Raw genomic sequence first — 15,045 nt, forward strand, 5'->3', positions numbered from 1 at the left:
AGCAGGAAATTTTATTGTGTTTGTAGAATAAGCCATGTCTGTGCTGTTGTACAGATCAGATTCTTCAGTCTAATAGTTTCCATTAAAGAAAATGTTCAGATGACTGTTGGCATGCTGATTTGTTTTACTCAATACATTTGCAGACCTTATTTACCTATTATATATATATATATATATATATATATATATATACTATATATATATACAGTATATATACTGTATATACACATACCAAAATAAATTCCTTTTCTAAAGAAACTCTTATTCTTAATTGCATAGCTAACAGACTGGAAGCTAGCATGCTTGGAACTTACATGCTACTGTGTCATGCTCTAATAATTTGAATATTTTATTTATTTATTAGAATATTAATGTCATGTATTACACACTTTGGTTACATTCATGACATAAACGATAGTTACTCATTACACAAGATTCGTCAGTTCACAAGTTTAATATCAAACACAGTCATGGATAATCTCCAGTTCACCTCACTTGCACGTCTTTGGACTGTGGGAGGAAACCCACACAAACACGGGGAGAACATGCAAACTCCACACAGAAAGTACCCAGATCGCGCCACCTGGGGGTCGAACACAGGACCTTCTTGCTGTGAGGCGATAGTGCTACCCACTAAGCCACTGTGCTGTGCAATAACTTGAATATAAGATGTTATTGGTGTTTTTGTTTATGTTTGTTAATGTTACTCTGTTGTGTTTCCTCAAGTACAAGCTTCCTGATCCTGATTATGAAATAGAACCCAAGTGTTGTTTTGTTCTTATAAGTCTAGTTGGCTTGTTATTAGATGTCAATAATAATGCCGTAGGAATTGACTTGCTATCAATAGTCTGAAAAAAATAGCTTTTATGGGGCACTAAAATCATTAGTCATCAATGAATTACTGTATTTTAATAAGAAAATTCCCAATAAGCTTTGCTGCCTACTATTCTAAGCTAACACTGCATATTTACTTTCATGCTACTCAGTAGTTCATAAATTCCAGTGCCCCCCTAGTAGGAGAAGTATCACAAAATAACAATAAAGACCGACTAAATACAGACATCGGTTAAAAGCCATGGCTTATAATACTTCTTTTAACTCTATTAAGCACAATTTTATTCTCTCTAAATCGAGATTCCAGTATTATTAATTGCACAATATAGTTTGATTAATATTGGATATTATCAGAGTATTCTGTTTGTTGGTAGTTTCATATTGTTGGAATTTCCATATTTGTTTGTATTGGTATTGACTACCACAACTGGCATCTTGACAGATGTACTATGTCTTCCTTCTTCTCCACCTCCTCAACTTTGTGTGTGCCATCGGGCACGATGTATGTGGTCAGTTGATCAATATGTACACATGTGGGATCACAATCTTGACATTTTGTCCTAGTTCAGTGACATATCTGATAAAATGCTTATCAAAACATATTAAATATCTACAAATACACAGTTGGCAACAAAATCTGTATCCTCCAAGAAAATGCTTCTGGAGTTTAAATGTTGCAATGCTGCCCATGTCTGTGTGGGTTTCCTCCAGGTGCTTTGGTTTCTTCCCACAAGTCCAAAAACATGCAGTTAAGGTTATGCAGTTAATTGGACAAGCTAAAGAACCCTTAGGGATGAGATGTGTGAATATGTGTTGCCCTGTGATGGACTGGAGACCTGTCCAGGGTGTTTCCTACCTTTCGCCTTGTGAATTGGACCCACCGTTAGAATAAAGTAGAATAAAGCGATGGTAAAAGGGCAGGGCAGTGATAGCTCAGTGGTTAAGGTACTGGACTAGTAAACAGAAGGTTGACGGTTCAAGCCCAGCCACCACCAAGTTGCCACTGTTGGGTCCCTGAGCAAGGCCCTTAACCCTCAAATGCTCATCGTGTTCAGCTCATCATGTAAGTCGCTTTGGATAAAAGCGTCTGCTAAATGCTAAAAATGTAAAATGTAAAACAAACATTAAATGAATGATCTCGTACTGCTCCATAGTGCCCCCTAGTGATTCAAATGTACATTAGATGTAGTTGTTTGAAATGATTTCTTTTTAAATAAAAAGTGCCTTTTGCAACAAACCTGGTCCAAATTACAATCTACAGGGGTTGGACAAAATAACTGAAACACCTGGTTTTAGACCACAATAATTTATTAGTATGGTGTAGGGCCTCCTTTTGCGGCCAATACAGCGTCAATTCGTCTTGGAAATGACATATACAAGTCCTGCACAGTGGTCAGAGGGATTTTAAGCCATTCTTCTTGCAGAATAGTGGCCAGGTCACTACGTGATGCTGGTGGAGGAAAACGTTTCCTGACTCGCTTCTCCAAAACACCCCAAAGTGGCTCAATAATATTTAGATCTGGTGACTGTGCAGGCCATGGGAGATGTTCAACTTCACTTTCATGTTCATCAAACCAATCTTTCACCAGTCTTGCTGTGTATTGGTGCATTGTCATCCTGATACACGGCACCGCCATTGGATGCACATGGTGCTCCAGAATGGTTCGGTAGTCCTTGGCAGTGACGCGCCCATCTAGCACAAGTATTGGGCCAAGGGAATGCCATGATATGGCAGCCCAAACCATCACTGATCCACCCCCATGCTTCACTCTGGGCATGCAACAGTCTGGGTGGTACGCTTCTTTGGGGCTTCTCCACACCGTAACTCTCCCGGATGTGGGGAAAACAGTAAAGGTGGACTCATCAGAGAACAATACATGTTTCACATTGTCCACAGCCCAAGATTTGCGCTCCTTGCACCATTGAAACCGACGTTTGGCATTGGCACGAGTGACCAAAGGTTTGGCTATAGCAGCCCGGCCGTGTATATTGACCCTGTGGAGCTCCCGACGGACAGTTCTGGTGGAAACAGGAGAGTTGAGGTGCACATTTAATTCTGCCGTGATTTGGGCAGCCGTGGTTTTATGTTTTTTGGATACAATCCGGGTTAGCACCCGAACATCCCTTTCAGACAGCTTCCTCTTGCGTCCACAGTTAATCCTGTTGGATGTGGTTTGTCCTTCTTGGTGGTATGCTGACATTACCCTGGATACCGTGGCTCTTGATACATCACAAAGACTTGCTGTCTTGGTCACAGATGCGCCAGCAAGACGTGCACCAACAATTTGTCCTCTTTTGAACTCTGGTATGTCACCCATAATGTTGTGTGCATTGCAATATTTTAAGCAAAACTGTGCTCTTACCCTGCTAATTGAACCTTCACACTCTGCTCTTACTGTTGCAATGTGCAATTAATGACGATTGGCCACCAGACTGGTCCAATTTAGCCATGAAACCTCCCACACTAAAATGACAGGTGTTTCAGTTATTTTGTCCAACCCCTGTATATATTTAAAACTTGGAATATTTTTGATTAAAGGAAAGGGCTTTATATCGTTTGGTAAAATATCATTGCACTGAATTACAAATGTACAGGCCAAACAAAACAAAAAGGCAGCAATACCTAAGAACAACAAAAAGAGAAGCATGTTGACCAGCTGACACTTTTAGCCATTATCTTCTAAAAGTAGAGCTGCTTTTTGTTGGTAGCTATCAAATAACATAGACAACAAGACATGATGCCTCTCAACCTGTTCCTGAGGCAAAGTGTGATGTGATTATTTGTGGTTGTATTTATTCAGTGAAAAGTACAGAACATGATGCCTTTTTCATTCTTTGAATAGGCTTGATTTGATTTGTACTGTCAATTAGCTCGTGTTTGTGATTAGAGTGACGATTATAGCAGCAGCTTCAATGAATTGCCTTGGTTAAAACACATCTGTGATATGAACATGCAGAGTGTGATGCGCACTGTGTGGGGTTTTTTTTTTTTTCTTTTTTTAATTCACACAAAGACACATACACACTTTTCTCATGCTGCCCCACTGGTAACAGGTCTATTTCTCAAAAAAATAAATGTGGAGCACAGGTGTGTTGAATGTAGGTCTGTTTTCAGGTAGTAAAAACTGTAAGAATATGGAGGTAAATGTGTTATGTTTTGACAGCAGTGAGGCTTATTGTTAGTAGTGCACAAATGAATTACAGTTAAAATAAATCTATAAAGAACTCCTGTTAACTCACAACTGCTTATCTAAAATCACTTGAGCAGAATTGCTTTATACTATTTCATGTAAGAGAAATGAGGAAGGATGGGGGAGGTGATTGTATTCACAGAATAAAAAAGAAAATACATAATCACAAATTGTATTAAAAAGAAACACTAGATCTGATAACACGAGCAATCTTGTATTGTGAGATATACAAATCAATCAAGACATTAGGACCACGCCATACAAACGTGCTTGGGAATGCCAGTTTTGTAACACTTAAGTATGTAATTATCAGGGATATTAAATGTTGGCCTGATGGTTTTTACTCATAGTTCATGTATTGAATGCAGCAGATATGATCAGCATACAAACTTGAGTGACTTTGACAAGGGCCAAATCGTTATGACGAAACAACTGTGTTGAGGTGTCTTCTAAACAGCAAGGGTTGCCTCCAGAAAACCAAAGTTCAATAGTCTGAGAAGGACAAGCCATGAACCACTAAGAAGATGTTGGGCAGCCAAGACTCATTGCTGCCAGAAGACGTGAAGGCTATGGCGTCTAGTACGTACCAACAGAAGAGCTACTGTGGCTCAAACTGAAGATAATTTGTATACTGCGGGTGAGGTATTTGCGTCACAATGAACAGTGCCTTACATCTTTCTGTGTATGGGGCTGCATAATCACATCACAGGCCAGTCAGAGTGCCCATGTTAACTCCTGTTCACCGTCAAAAACATCTACATTGGGCATGCAAGTATAAGCCATCTGGACATTAAATAGAAGTTTCCTCAATGTTATGTGGTGACACCATGACACACTGTAGGTCCGTCCACCTTGCAATGTACAGAAGTTAAATGACCTGCTGGTATTGGACAGATGTCTTGTGGAGTCTATGTGTTGGCGGTTCATTGATTATTTGACAGCATATTACGCAATGGTCCTGATGTATTGCTTTTACTTTGCTAATTAATAGCTAACTAATAGCTATACTAAATTATTCTATATGATAATTAGATGATTCTATACTAATGATTCACCTGTGGCAGTAATAATGACTGAACTATAATAACCTGTGTTAGCATATGTAAGTTTTCTTTTCTGTTTGACTTTTTAGGTAGGCAGAAAGAACAATCCAGCAGCTGAGCCCATTATTTCAGGTCTCAAACGGGTTGTTCATCATGGTAAGTTAAAAATGCTGAAATGTTACATCAATGTTACAAGTTTCAATACACTCACTCACTCACTTTCCTAACCACTTATCCACTTAGGGTCGCGGGGGGGGGGCTGGAGCCTATCCCAGCTTTTCACTAGGCACAAGGCACACAGTAACACCCTGGACAGGGCGCCAGTCCATCGCAGGGCAGACACATACACACACACACACACATACTCATACACACACCCATTCACCTATAGGCCAAATCAGTGTCTTCAATTAACCTGACTGCATGTTTTTGGACTGTGGGAGGAAACTGGAGCCCCCCGAGGAAACCCATGCAGACACGGGGAGAACATGCAAACTCTGCACAGAAAGGAGGACCCTGACCACCCCGCCTGGGGATCGACCCCAGGACCTTCTTGCTGTGAGGCGACAGTGCTACCCACCATGCCGCCCTAGTTCCAATACATGTTATATATAATATATTAAATATTTGGATTCACTACTTAAAATTACCCTAAGGGTGAGTTTGTGTGTGTGAATGTGTGTGTGTGTGTGTGTGTGTCTGCCCTGTGATGGACTGGCGACCTGTCTGGGGTGTTTCCTGCCTTTTTGCGTAACGAATCAGATCCACTGCGACCCTGACCAGGATAAAGCAGTGAATGAATGAATAAATGAATGTAGAAAATGGCAATGTGAGCCTGAAATAACTGAGAGCTAGGCACTCATGTGTCGCAGTGGTGTATTACGTTAGCCTACCATCTCAGCAATGATTTTGGCTGTACGGGCGTCAACACAGGGACGATTGGCTATGACATGAATGGCCGAAGCTCTGAGATGGATTGGCGCCGCATGATTACAGATAGAACAGTGAAAAAAACAAAAATAACAGGGTTTTATATTTGTTGTGTGTTTCTTTCATTAGAAAAGGAGACGAACCTTGGACCTGTCATACTACGGGATCTGCTGCCGTCCTCTTTGGGGAGCTACTATCGTTACACTGGATCCCTGACTACTCCTCCGTGTAGTAAAGTAGTGGAGTGGATCATTTTTAACCGACCAGTTTATCTTTCCTACCATCAGGTAACACACTCATGCATGCATAAGCACCTACACTATCTCACTCAATCAGATCAGCACAGTATCATATAAAAAACAAACACAACAGAATGAAGGTGAAGCTTTAGTAGAACTTTAGGGTTCTACTGGTTGTTTATTCAGATTAAATGTCTATACAAACCATGATTTATAAAACCCAAATTTCAAGAATACTGGATGTACTGAACGTAGAAAAGCTAAACAGTGTGTGTCTATAAATGTTTTGTTATTTCATTGTTACATTGGAGTCTGCGGGTCTAGATGAATATAGTAATCAATGGGTCTGTTGGAAAATCTAGTGAGCTGCCTTGCTGCCTACTACCTACCTAGGCAGCTGCCTAAGTAGAGAGGATTCTAATAAGACATCGAACTTATAAGGCAGGTTATCTAGACGCACTACTTAGCGATTACAACACCAGAGTTTTTGCTTACTAAGCTAACACAGAATTTGCAAATAAAGACACTTGTACACCTTTATACAAATAAAAAATCAATAAGAATTTTTTTACAATTGAAAATAACTCCGTTTGTTGTTCCGTATTTGTCCGCAATATTTGTAATTTTTTGTGAAAAAAAGTTGTGCTGCACTGAATGCTGGGATTGCCTTCAGTGCTAAGGAGGCATCAGATGCTCCCTTGTTATTTAGTCAGATTATTACTTTGATATAATAAGGCACCTTAGTAGGCAGCAATTTAAGGCATCTAAGAATTTGAACAGCCTTCTTCTCAGAGCGTGCATAGGACGACGTAAAATGCGTCTATGTAGCTCACTAGGTTTTCAGACAGACCCAATGCATATTAGATCAATTAGGGACCTGACTACGGCAGTTAACCTGACTGCATGTGTTTGGACTGTGGGAGGAAACCGGAGCACCCAGAGGAAACCCACACAGACACGGGGAGAACATGCAAACTCCACACAGAAAGGACTAGGACCGCTCAACCTGGGAATTGATCCCAGAGTTCCTAGTATCAAAATCAACAAGATAATATATTTACCAATGTGAAATTTGTAGGAATGCAACCCTACAGTAAATATTATTTAGAGCGGCACAGTACAAACACACACACACACACACCTGAGAACATTTTGCATGGATCACAAGCTTCACTAAATCATTCTCTAAAAGGCCATGTGAAGAATAAAGGGCCACAGATTTGCTCTCCAGTGGGGATTATCACTGTACTTTATTCAAGCACTTCACTTAATCAGTCCAATCCATTCTTACCCAGCATGCTTTCTGTTCTGCCCTCATGGTTGGGTCTTTCACATCGGGTATCACTTTACTCAGGCTTGTCTGGATGATCTACATGCTCACACTCAGCTGAAGAAATTGTGATATTTTTCTTGACGTGTGCACTTAATAGCTGATGCGCTGTTGGTTGTCAAACGCTGGCTGCCTTGTCATAACACAAGCTATCAGTTTCCTGATACGGCCGAGGAAACTGACACTTGGAGAGTGAGAGATTGTATGTTCATTATAAGTCACTAAAAAGTCACAACCACGTTGGTCGCAGCTCATCAGCATTTCTTTTTTTTCCTGTCTTTACTACAGTTAGAAGCATTCTACTCCATCTTCACTACTGAGCAGCAGGACCATGTAAAGTCGGTGGAGTACCTCAGAAACAACCATCGGCCCATTCAAGCTCTGGATAATCGACTCATCTTTAAATCAGCAGTGAAGGATGCCTGGCTTCCAGACCCTATGGCTGATGGACACGGTCCCACAGACACAGAGACCTCCAGAGGTCAGAGTAAAAAACTTAATATTGAATTAATATATACTGTATATACATATATATATATATATATATATATTTATATATATATATATATATACACACCATAACATTATGACCACTGACAGGTGAAGTGAATAACACTGATTATCTCTTCATCACGGCACCTGTTAGTGGGTGGGATATATTAGGCAGCAAGTGAACATTTTATCCTCAAAGTTGATGTTAGAAGCAGCAAAAATGGGTGAAAGGATTTGAGAGAGTTTGACAAGGGTCAAATTGTGATGGCTAGACGACTGGGTCAGAACATCTCCAAAACTGCAGCTCTTGTGGGGTGTTTCCGGTCTGCAGTGGTCAGTGTCTATCAAAAGTGGTCCAAGGAAGGAACAGTGGTAAACCGACGACAGGGTCATGGGCGGCCAAGGCTCATTGATGCACATGGGGAGCAAAGGCTGGCCCGTGTGGTCCGATCCAACAGACGAGCTACTGTAGCTCAGATTGCTGAAGAAGTTAATGCTGGTTCTGATAGAAAGGTGTCAGAATACACCGAAAGCGCTAATAATGGGCATGTGAGCATTGGAACTGGACCACGGAGCAGTGGAAGAAGGTGGTCTGGTGTGATGAATCACGTTTTCTTTTACATCACGTGGATGGCCGGGTGCGTGTGCGTCACTTACCTGGGGAACACATGGTACCAGGAGGCACTATGGGAAGAGGGCAAGCCGGCAGAGGCAGTGTGATGCTTTGGGCAATGTTCTGCTGGTAAACCTTTGGTTCTGCCATCCATGTGGATGTTACTTTGACACGTACCACCTACCTAAGCATTGTTACAGACCATGTACACCCTTTCATGGAAACGGTATTCCCTGATGGCTGTGGCCTCTTTCAGCAGGATAATGCACCCTGCCACAAAGCTAAAATGGTTCAGGAATGGTTTGAGGTGTTCACTTGGCCATGTCTTTTTAGAAACACGTTTTAACAGTTTCCACTATTGGTCTATTTAAGATTAGCTCAGGCCCAGAGAATTTGTGGCATTTATCTGCATTGAATTAATATGGCTTGTATACTAAAGTTTCAGGATGGATATCTGTTAGATGTTAGTAATATTTATGTCCATATGCTTATGCTATTAGGCCAAGTATTTGTCCACTCTGCACAGCTTAAGAGCTGGGCATGCAGTTCTGCACATTGTTTCGGCTAGTTTTGTTTTTGTTTATCAGTTTGTTAAAGCAGTGGCGAGCTGTGTCAAGTGACAATGGTTTTCCAAAGTGCTTCTAAGCCCATGTGGCTCTATTTATCACAGTAGAATGACTTTTCCTCATGTACTAAACCTATGACCAGTTCACCTGTACTGTAGTGGATTGTACCATGAAGTGACCATTCCTCCCCAGAGCAGCTTTTCTAGGCCACACAAAGCAAATGACCTGGATTGGATTTGCTTTTGCTATAACTGATGAGCGTTGTTTCTGTTGCTTGCAGAGGGAATTGATTGCTCTGGGCGATGATGAATAGAGACCATGTAAAACAGTCTGTGCAGAGTAATCATCATTTATATTCATTCTAAAAATAAACTTAAGCAAATGATTACTGTGTGGCAGAAATAAGATGCAATTTTGCCGGACTGATTTTTGGCAGAATCAATTTTAAAAACCCAGCAGTGAGAGAAATTTCTGTCCTGTCAGTTTTTGTTTTACTCAGACTGTAAATCTCTGTCTGTCACATTTACTCTGGGTCTTTGCTATCAGTTTGTGTTACCGTAAGCTGTTTGTCTCAGAGTGTGACTGTCTTACACTTACAGCCTGACAAGCTGTATTATTTACTTTAAAAATAAATCTGTGCTCGTGAGTGTGTGTTCAGATCTGTGGTCCCCCCTTGATATAATGGTTGGGCAGCGGCAGTAGGGCTGATTAGCATGCCGCTGATTGAGCTGATGAGAGTAATGGTCTCTTGCTGAGTCACTCTGACGTACCTATTAAGTCTAACTTCCATTGTTGATGTCCTTTTTCTAATCACTCCCTGTCCTCCACTCAGTCTGTCGTCTCTTCTCGCTATCTGCTTTCCTCCTCCGTCCACACACGCTTTTTTTTTGTTTCTGGATTGTTGAGCAGTTGCTGGTGCTGATACGCCCATTAAAAAAGCTTTTACAATAATGACCTTATCAGGTATTACATGTACCGTCCACCCTGCCTGATGAAAGTGCTACGTGCAGAGAACATGATGAGGAATTTTAAAAGCAAAACAGCCGTTAAGATTGTTTCTGTGATGGTTTCAGTAGCTTACTCAACCAATACGTCTCTGTTTAAAACCAATTAAACTAGTGTCTAGGGTTTTATTTCTGCTTATTATTATTACAAATCTGAGGTTAAAAGACTGGTACTGAGGCTAAATTGTGTTGCATTATAAGCTGAGGCTCAGTGACAAGCTAAATATAAGTATGGCTTTATTTATCATTATTTTTAATGCATTTTCTCCCTTTTTCTCCCGATTTTTTAGCGTGTCAAATTTTTACCCAATTGCGTTACGATTACTCTCTACTGGTGCTGACCCCCGCCCCGATTTTAGGAGAGCGAACTGACACACACACCCTCCGACACGTGTGCAGTAGCCGACTGCATCTTTTCACCTGTACGAGGCGAGTTCATATGCGGATCAGCCTTGTGCATGGAGAGCCACACCCTGATCAGAAAGTGCATTGTTGGTGTGTTTAAACACAACAGTGAAAGTGTAAAGCATGCTTAAAGATTGTCATTTAGCTTAGGGACTAAAAAAATACTTGACCAACTAGAGGGCTACCTATCTACTTTGGTGCCTGCTCTATTTACTATTTTATTCATTTAAAAAAATAAATATGAATAGTTCGATAATGTCATATTGGCCGCTCAGGTGGTGCAGCGGTAAAAACACACTCTGGCACACCAGAGCTGGGATCTCGAATACATCTGCCTGCCGGCTGGGCTGAGCAGCCACATGAACAACGGTTGACCTGTTGTTCATGTAGGGGTGGGCCATTAAGCCGGATAGGGACTCTCTCATGACTGATGCAACTACGACCTCTGCTGGCTGGTTGATAGCGCCTGCACAGAGGCGGGGAAAAGAGTGCGGATCAGGGTGTGTCTCTCCGTACACAGAGCTGATCCGCAGCTGATCTCGTCTAGTGTAGGTGAAAAGATGCATACGGCTGCCGTCCATGTGTCGGAGGGGGCGTGGGTTAGCTTCATTCTCCTCAAATCAGAGCCGAGGCCGGCATTAGTGGAGAGGAAGCGTGACGCAATCGGGCAATTGGTTGTGCTAAAAAGTCGGGAGAAAAGGCAAGAAAATGCATAAACAAAATATATTTTATATATATATATATACTGTATATACAGTGGGGGAAATAAGTATTTGATCCCCTGCTGATTTTGTAAGTTTACCCCCTTACAAAGACTTGAACAGTCTATAATTTTTATGGAAGGTTTATTTTAACAGAGAGAGACAGAATATCAACAAAAAAGCATTTCTCTGCTCCCAGCTCCCTTGAGATCATTGACAAGCTCCTCCCGTGTAATTCTGAGCTGACCTCACCTTTCTCAGAATCATTCTTACCCCACGAGGTGAGATCTTGCATGGAGCTGCAGTGCGAGAGCGATTGACTGTGATCTTGTATTTCTTCCATTTTCGAATTATCGCACCAACAGTGGTCTCTTTCTCACCAAGCTTCTTGCTGATGGTCTTGTAGCCCATTCCAGCCTTGTGCAGGTCTACAATCTTGTCCCAGACGTCTTTTGATAGCTCTTTGGTCTTGCCCATGGTGGTCGAGAGATTTTAATGAAAGAAACTGATTCTGTGACAGGAGTCTTTTATACAGGGACAGGACTAATTTGTGTGCCTCATGGGCACATAACCGGTCTGTGGGGGTCAGAATTCTTGCTGGTTGGTAGGGGATCAAATACTTATTTCCCTTAATTAAATACAAATTAATTTATAACCTTTATTTAATGTTTTTTTTTCTGGATTTTTTGTTGATATTCTGTCTCTCTCTGTTAAAATAAACCTTCCATAAAAAATATAGACTGTTCAAGTCTTTGTAAGGGGGTAAACTTACAAAATCAGCAGGTGATCAAATACTTATTTTCCCCATTGTATATATATATATATATATATATATATATATACAGTGTATCACAAAAGTGAGTACACCCCTCACATTTCTGCAGATATTTAAGTATATCTTTTCATGGGAAAACACTGACAAAATGACACTTTGACACAATGAAAAGTAGTCTGTGTGCAGCTTATATAACAGTGTAAATTTATTCTTCCCTCAAAATAACTCAATATACAGCCATTAATGTCTAAACCACCGGCAACAAAAGTGAGTACACCCCTAAGAGACTACACCCCTAAATGTCCAAATTGAGCACTGCTTGTCATTTTCCCTCCAAAATGTCATGTGACTCGTTAGTGTTACTACGTCTCAGGTGTGCATAGGGAGCAGGTGTGTTCAATTTAGTAGTACAGCTCTCACACTCTCTCATACTGGTCACTGAAAGTTCCAACATGGCACCTCATGGCAAAGAACTCTCTGAGGATCTTAAAAGACGAATTGTTGTGCTACATGAAGGTGGCCAAGGCTACAAGAAGATTGCCAACACCCTGAAACTGAGCTGCAGCACAGTGGCCAAGATCATCCAGCGTTTTAAAAGAGCAGGGTCCACTCAGAACAGACCTCGCGTTGGTCGTCCAAAGAAGCTGAGTGCACGTGCTAAGCGTCACATCCAACTGCTGTCTTTGAAAGATAGGCGCAGGAGTGCTGTCAGCATTGCTGCAGAGGTTGAAGACGTGGGAGGTCAGCCTGTCAGTGCTCAGACCATACGCCGCACACTGCATCAACTCGGTCTGCATGGTCGTCATCCCCGAAGGAAGCCTCTTCTGAAGTCTCTACACAAGAAAGCCCGCAAACAGTTTTCTGAAGACATGTCAACAAAGGACATGGATTACTGGAACCATGTCCTATGGTCTGATGAGACCAAGATTAATTTGTTTGGTTCAGATGGTCTCAAGCATGTGTGGCGGCAATCAGGTGAGGAGTACAAAGATAAGTGTGTCATGCCTACAGTCAAGCATGGTGGTGGGAATGCCATGGTCTGGGGCTGCATGAGTGCAGCAGGTGTTGGGGAGTTACATTTCATTGAGGGACTCATGAACTCCAATATGTACTGTGAAATACTGAAGCAGAGCATGATCCCATCCCTCCGGAAACTGGGTCGCAGGGCAGTGTTCCAGCATGATAATGACCCCAAACACACCTCTAAGACGACCACTGCTTTATTGAAGAGGCTGAGGGTAAAGGTGATGGACTGGCCAAGCATGTCTCCAGACCTAAACCCAATAGAACATCTTTGGGGCATCCTCAAGCGGAAGGTGGAGGAGCGCAAAGTCTCGAATATCCGCCAGCTCCGTGATGTCGTCATGGAGGAGTGGAAAAGCATTCCAGTGGCAACCTGTGAAGCTCTGGTAAACTCCATGCCCAGGAGAGTTAAGGCAGTTCTGGGAAATAATGGCGGCCACACAAAATATTGACACTTCAGGAACTTTCACTAAGAAGTGTACTCACTTTTGTTGCTGGTGGTTTAGACATTAATGGCTGTATATTGAGTTATTTTGAGGGAAGAATAAATTTACACTGTTATATAAGCTGCACACAGACTACTTTTCATTGTGTCAAAGTGTCATTTTGTCAGTGTTGTCCCATGAAAAGATATACTTAAATATCTGCAGAAATGTGAGGGGTGTACTCACTTTTGTGATACACTGTATATAGATAGATAATGTCATATTAAAGTTTAATTCCTTTCGAGATTGGCAAAGCAACTCATTTGTATTAGTAACTCAACAGAACGTGTTTAGAACGACCAAACCTTTGCTAACATATATATGAGCATAAACGCGCATGCATGCATATAGTCACGTACACCAGCAAAACCAAAGACAAGCACACAAACAGAAGCGGCGGCTGACTTGAAAGCTTTAAGGCAGCCTCAAATGAAATCATGTATTATTTGGCTTATTTTGAAGCGTTTACTGCTGGGAACACTTTAGTGAGTCAGACTGCAATAAAAGATTTAGACTCACCTTCCGGCTGTAGCCAGGGACCCGAGCGCCCCAGAACATGGTTGTGCTCCCACCATAATTTACCTCGTTTATCCACAATCACACCATCCCTAATCAAATGAGAGCAATGCTCTAGTTTTCTCTTCTTCTTCCTGATGTGAGCAGAGAACCGAAGTTACATGTTTCGTCTCAATTATCTCTGCAGTCTGCAGCAGCATCCCTGACAACATGAAGGCTCATCCGCTGAACCGAACGGCACTGGTGCTGACCTGGGATCGACCCTCGATCGTATACCACCCACCCCTTTTAGGCTTTCTTGTCTCCTACAGCTGGGATAAGGACGGCATTGCCTTTGAGAAGACCTTCACCCAGACCAGTGAGCAGCACCCTGTAAGTGTCCAGCGGCAGACCTAAGAGAAAATAGCATAACTGTATCAGTATATTAATACACACTATTGTTTATGGCAAATGGTTTTTAATAAATCAGAGCATATTACACCATAATAATAATTAATAGCACACGTAATAAAATCTGACAGTAAAAAAATAATAAATATGTTTTATTAATAATATATGTATACGCTGAGATACAAATTCATTGATAGATTTTAAAACTGTACTAAAAGAATGAAACCCCATACTCACTCTCACTCACTTTCTAAGCCCCTTATCCTAATCAGGGTCACAGGGGTGCTGGAGCCTATCCCGGCTCTCGGTGGGCACAAGGAAACCCACACGGACACATGGAAAACATCCAAACTCCACACACAAAGGACCCTGACCGCTCCACCTAGAAATCAAACCCAGGCCCTCCTGGGTGGCACAGTGGCTAAGTGGGTAGCTTTGTCGCCTCGCCTCATAGCAAGAAGGTCCTGGGTTCGATCCCCAGGTGGGAAGCCGTAGCCTAGTTGTTAAG

The 15,045-nt window shown here is 41.7% G+C and overlaps 1 protein-coding gene across 1 annotated transcript in view; it reads left to right on the top strand.

Annotated features, from left to right (window-relative positions):
- ca16b (carbonic anhydrase XVI b) overlaps window positions 1-15,045 on the top strand; it is a 200,720-nt gene that overhangs the window by 134,829 nt on the left and 50,846 nt on the right. The window contains 4 exon segments of the mRNA XM_062997440.1: window positions 5,158-5,224; window positions 6,128-6,285; window positions 7,856-8,048; window positions 14,335-14,519. Coding sequence (XP_062853510.1) covers window positions 5,158-5,224; window positions 6,128-6,285; window positions 7,856-8,048; window positions 14,335-14,519 — 603 coding nt within the window.

The sequence above is a fragment of the Trichomycterus rosablanca genome, chromosome 6 (assembly GCF_030014385.1).
Source record: "Trichomycterus rosablanca isolate fTriRos1 chromosome 6, fTriRos1.hap1, whole genome shotgun sequence".
NCBI lineage: Eukaryota > Metazoa > Chordata > Actinopteri > Siluriformes > Trichomycteridae > Trichomycterus > Trichomycterus rosablanca.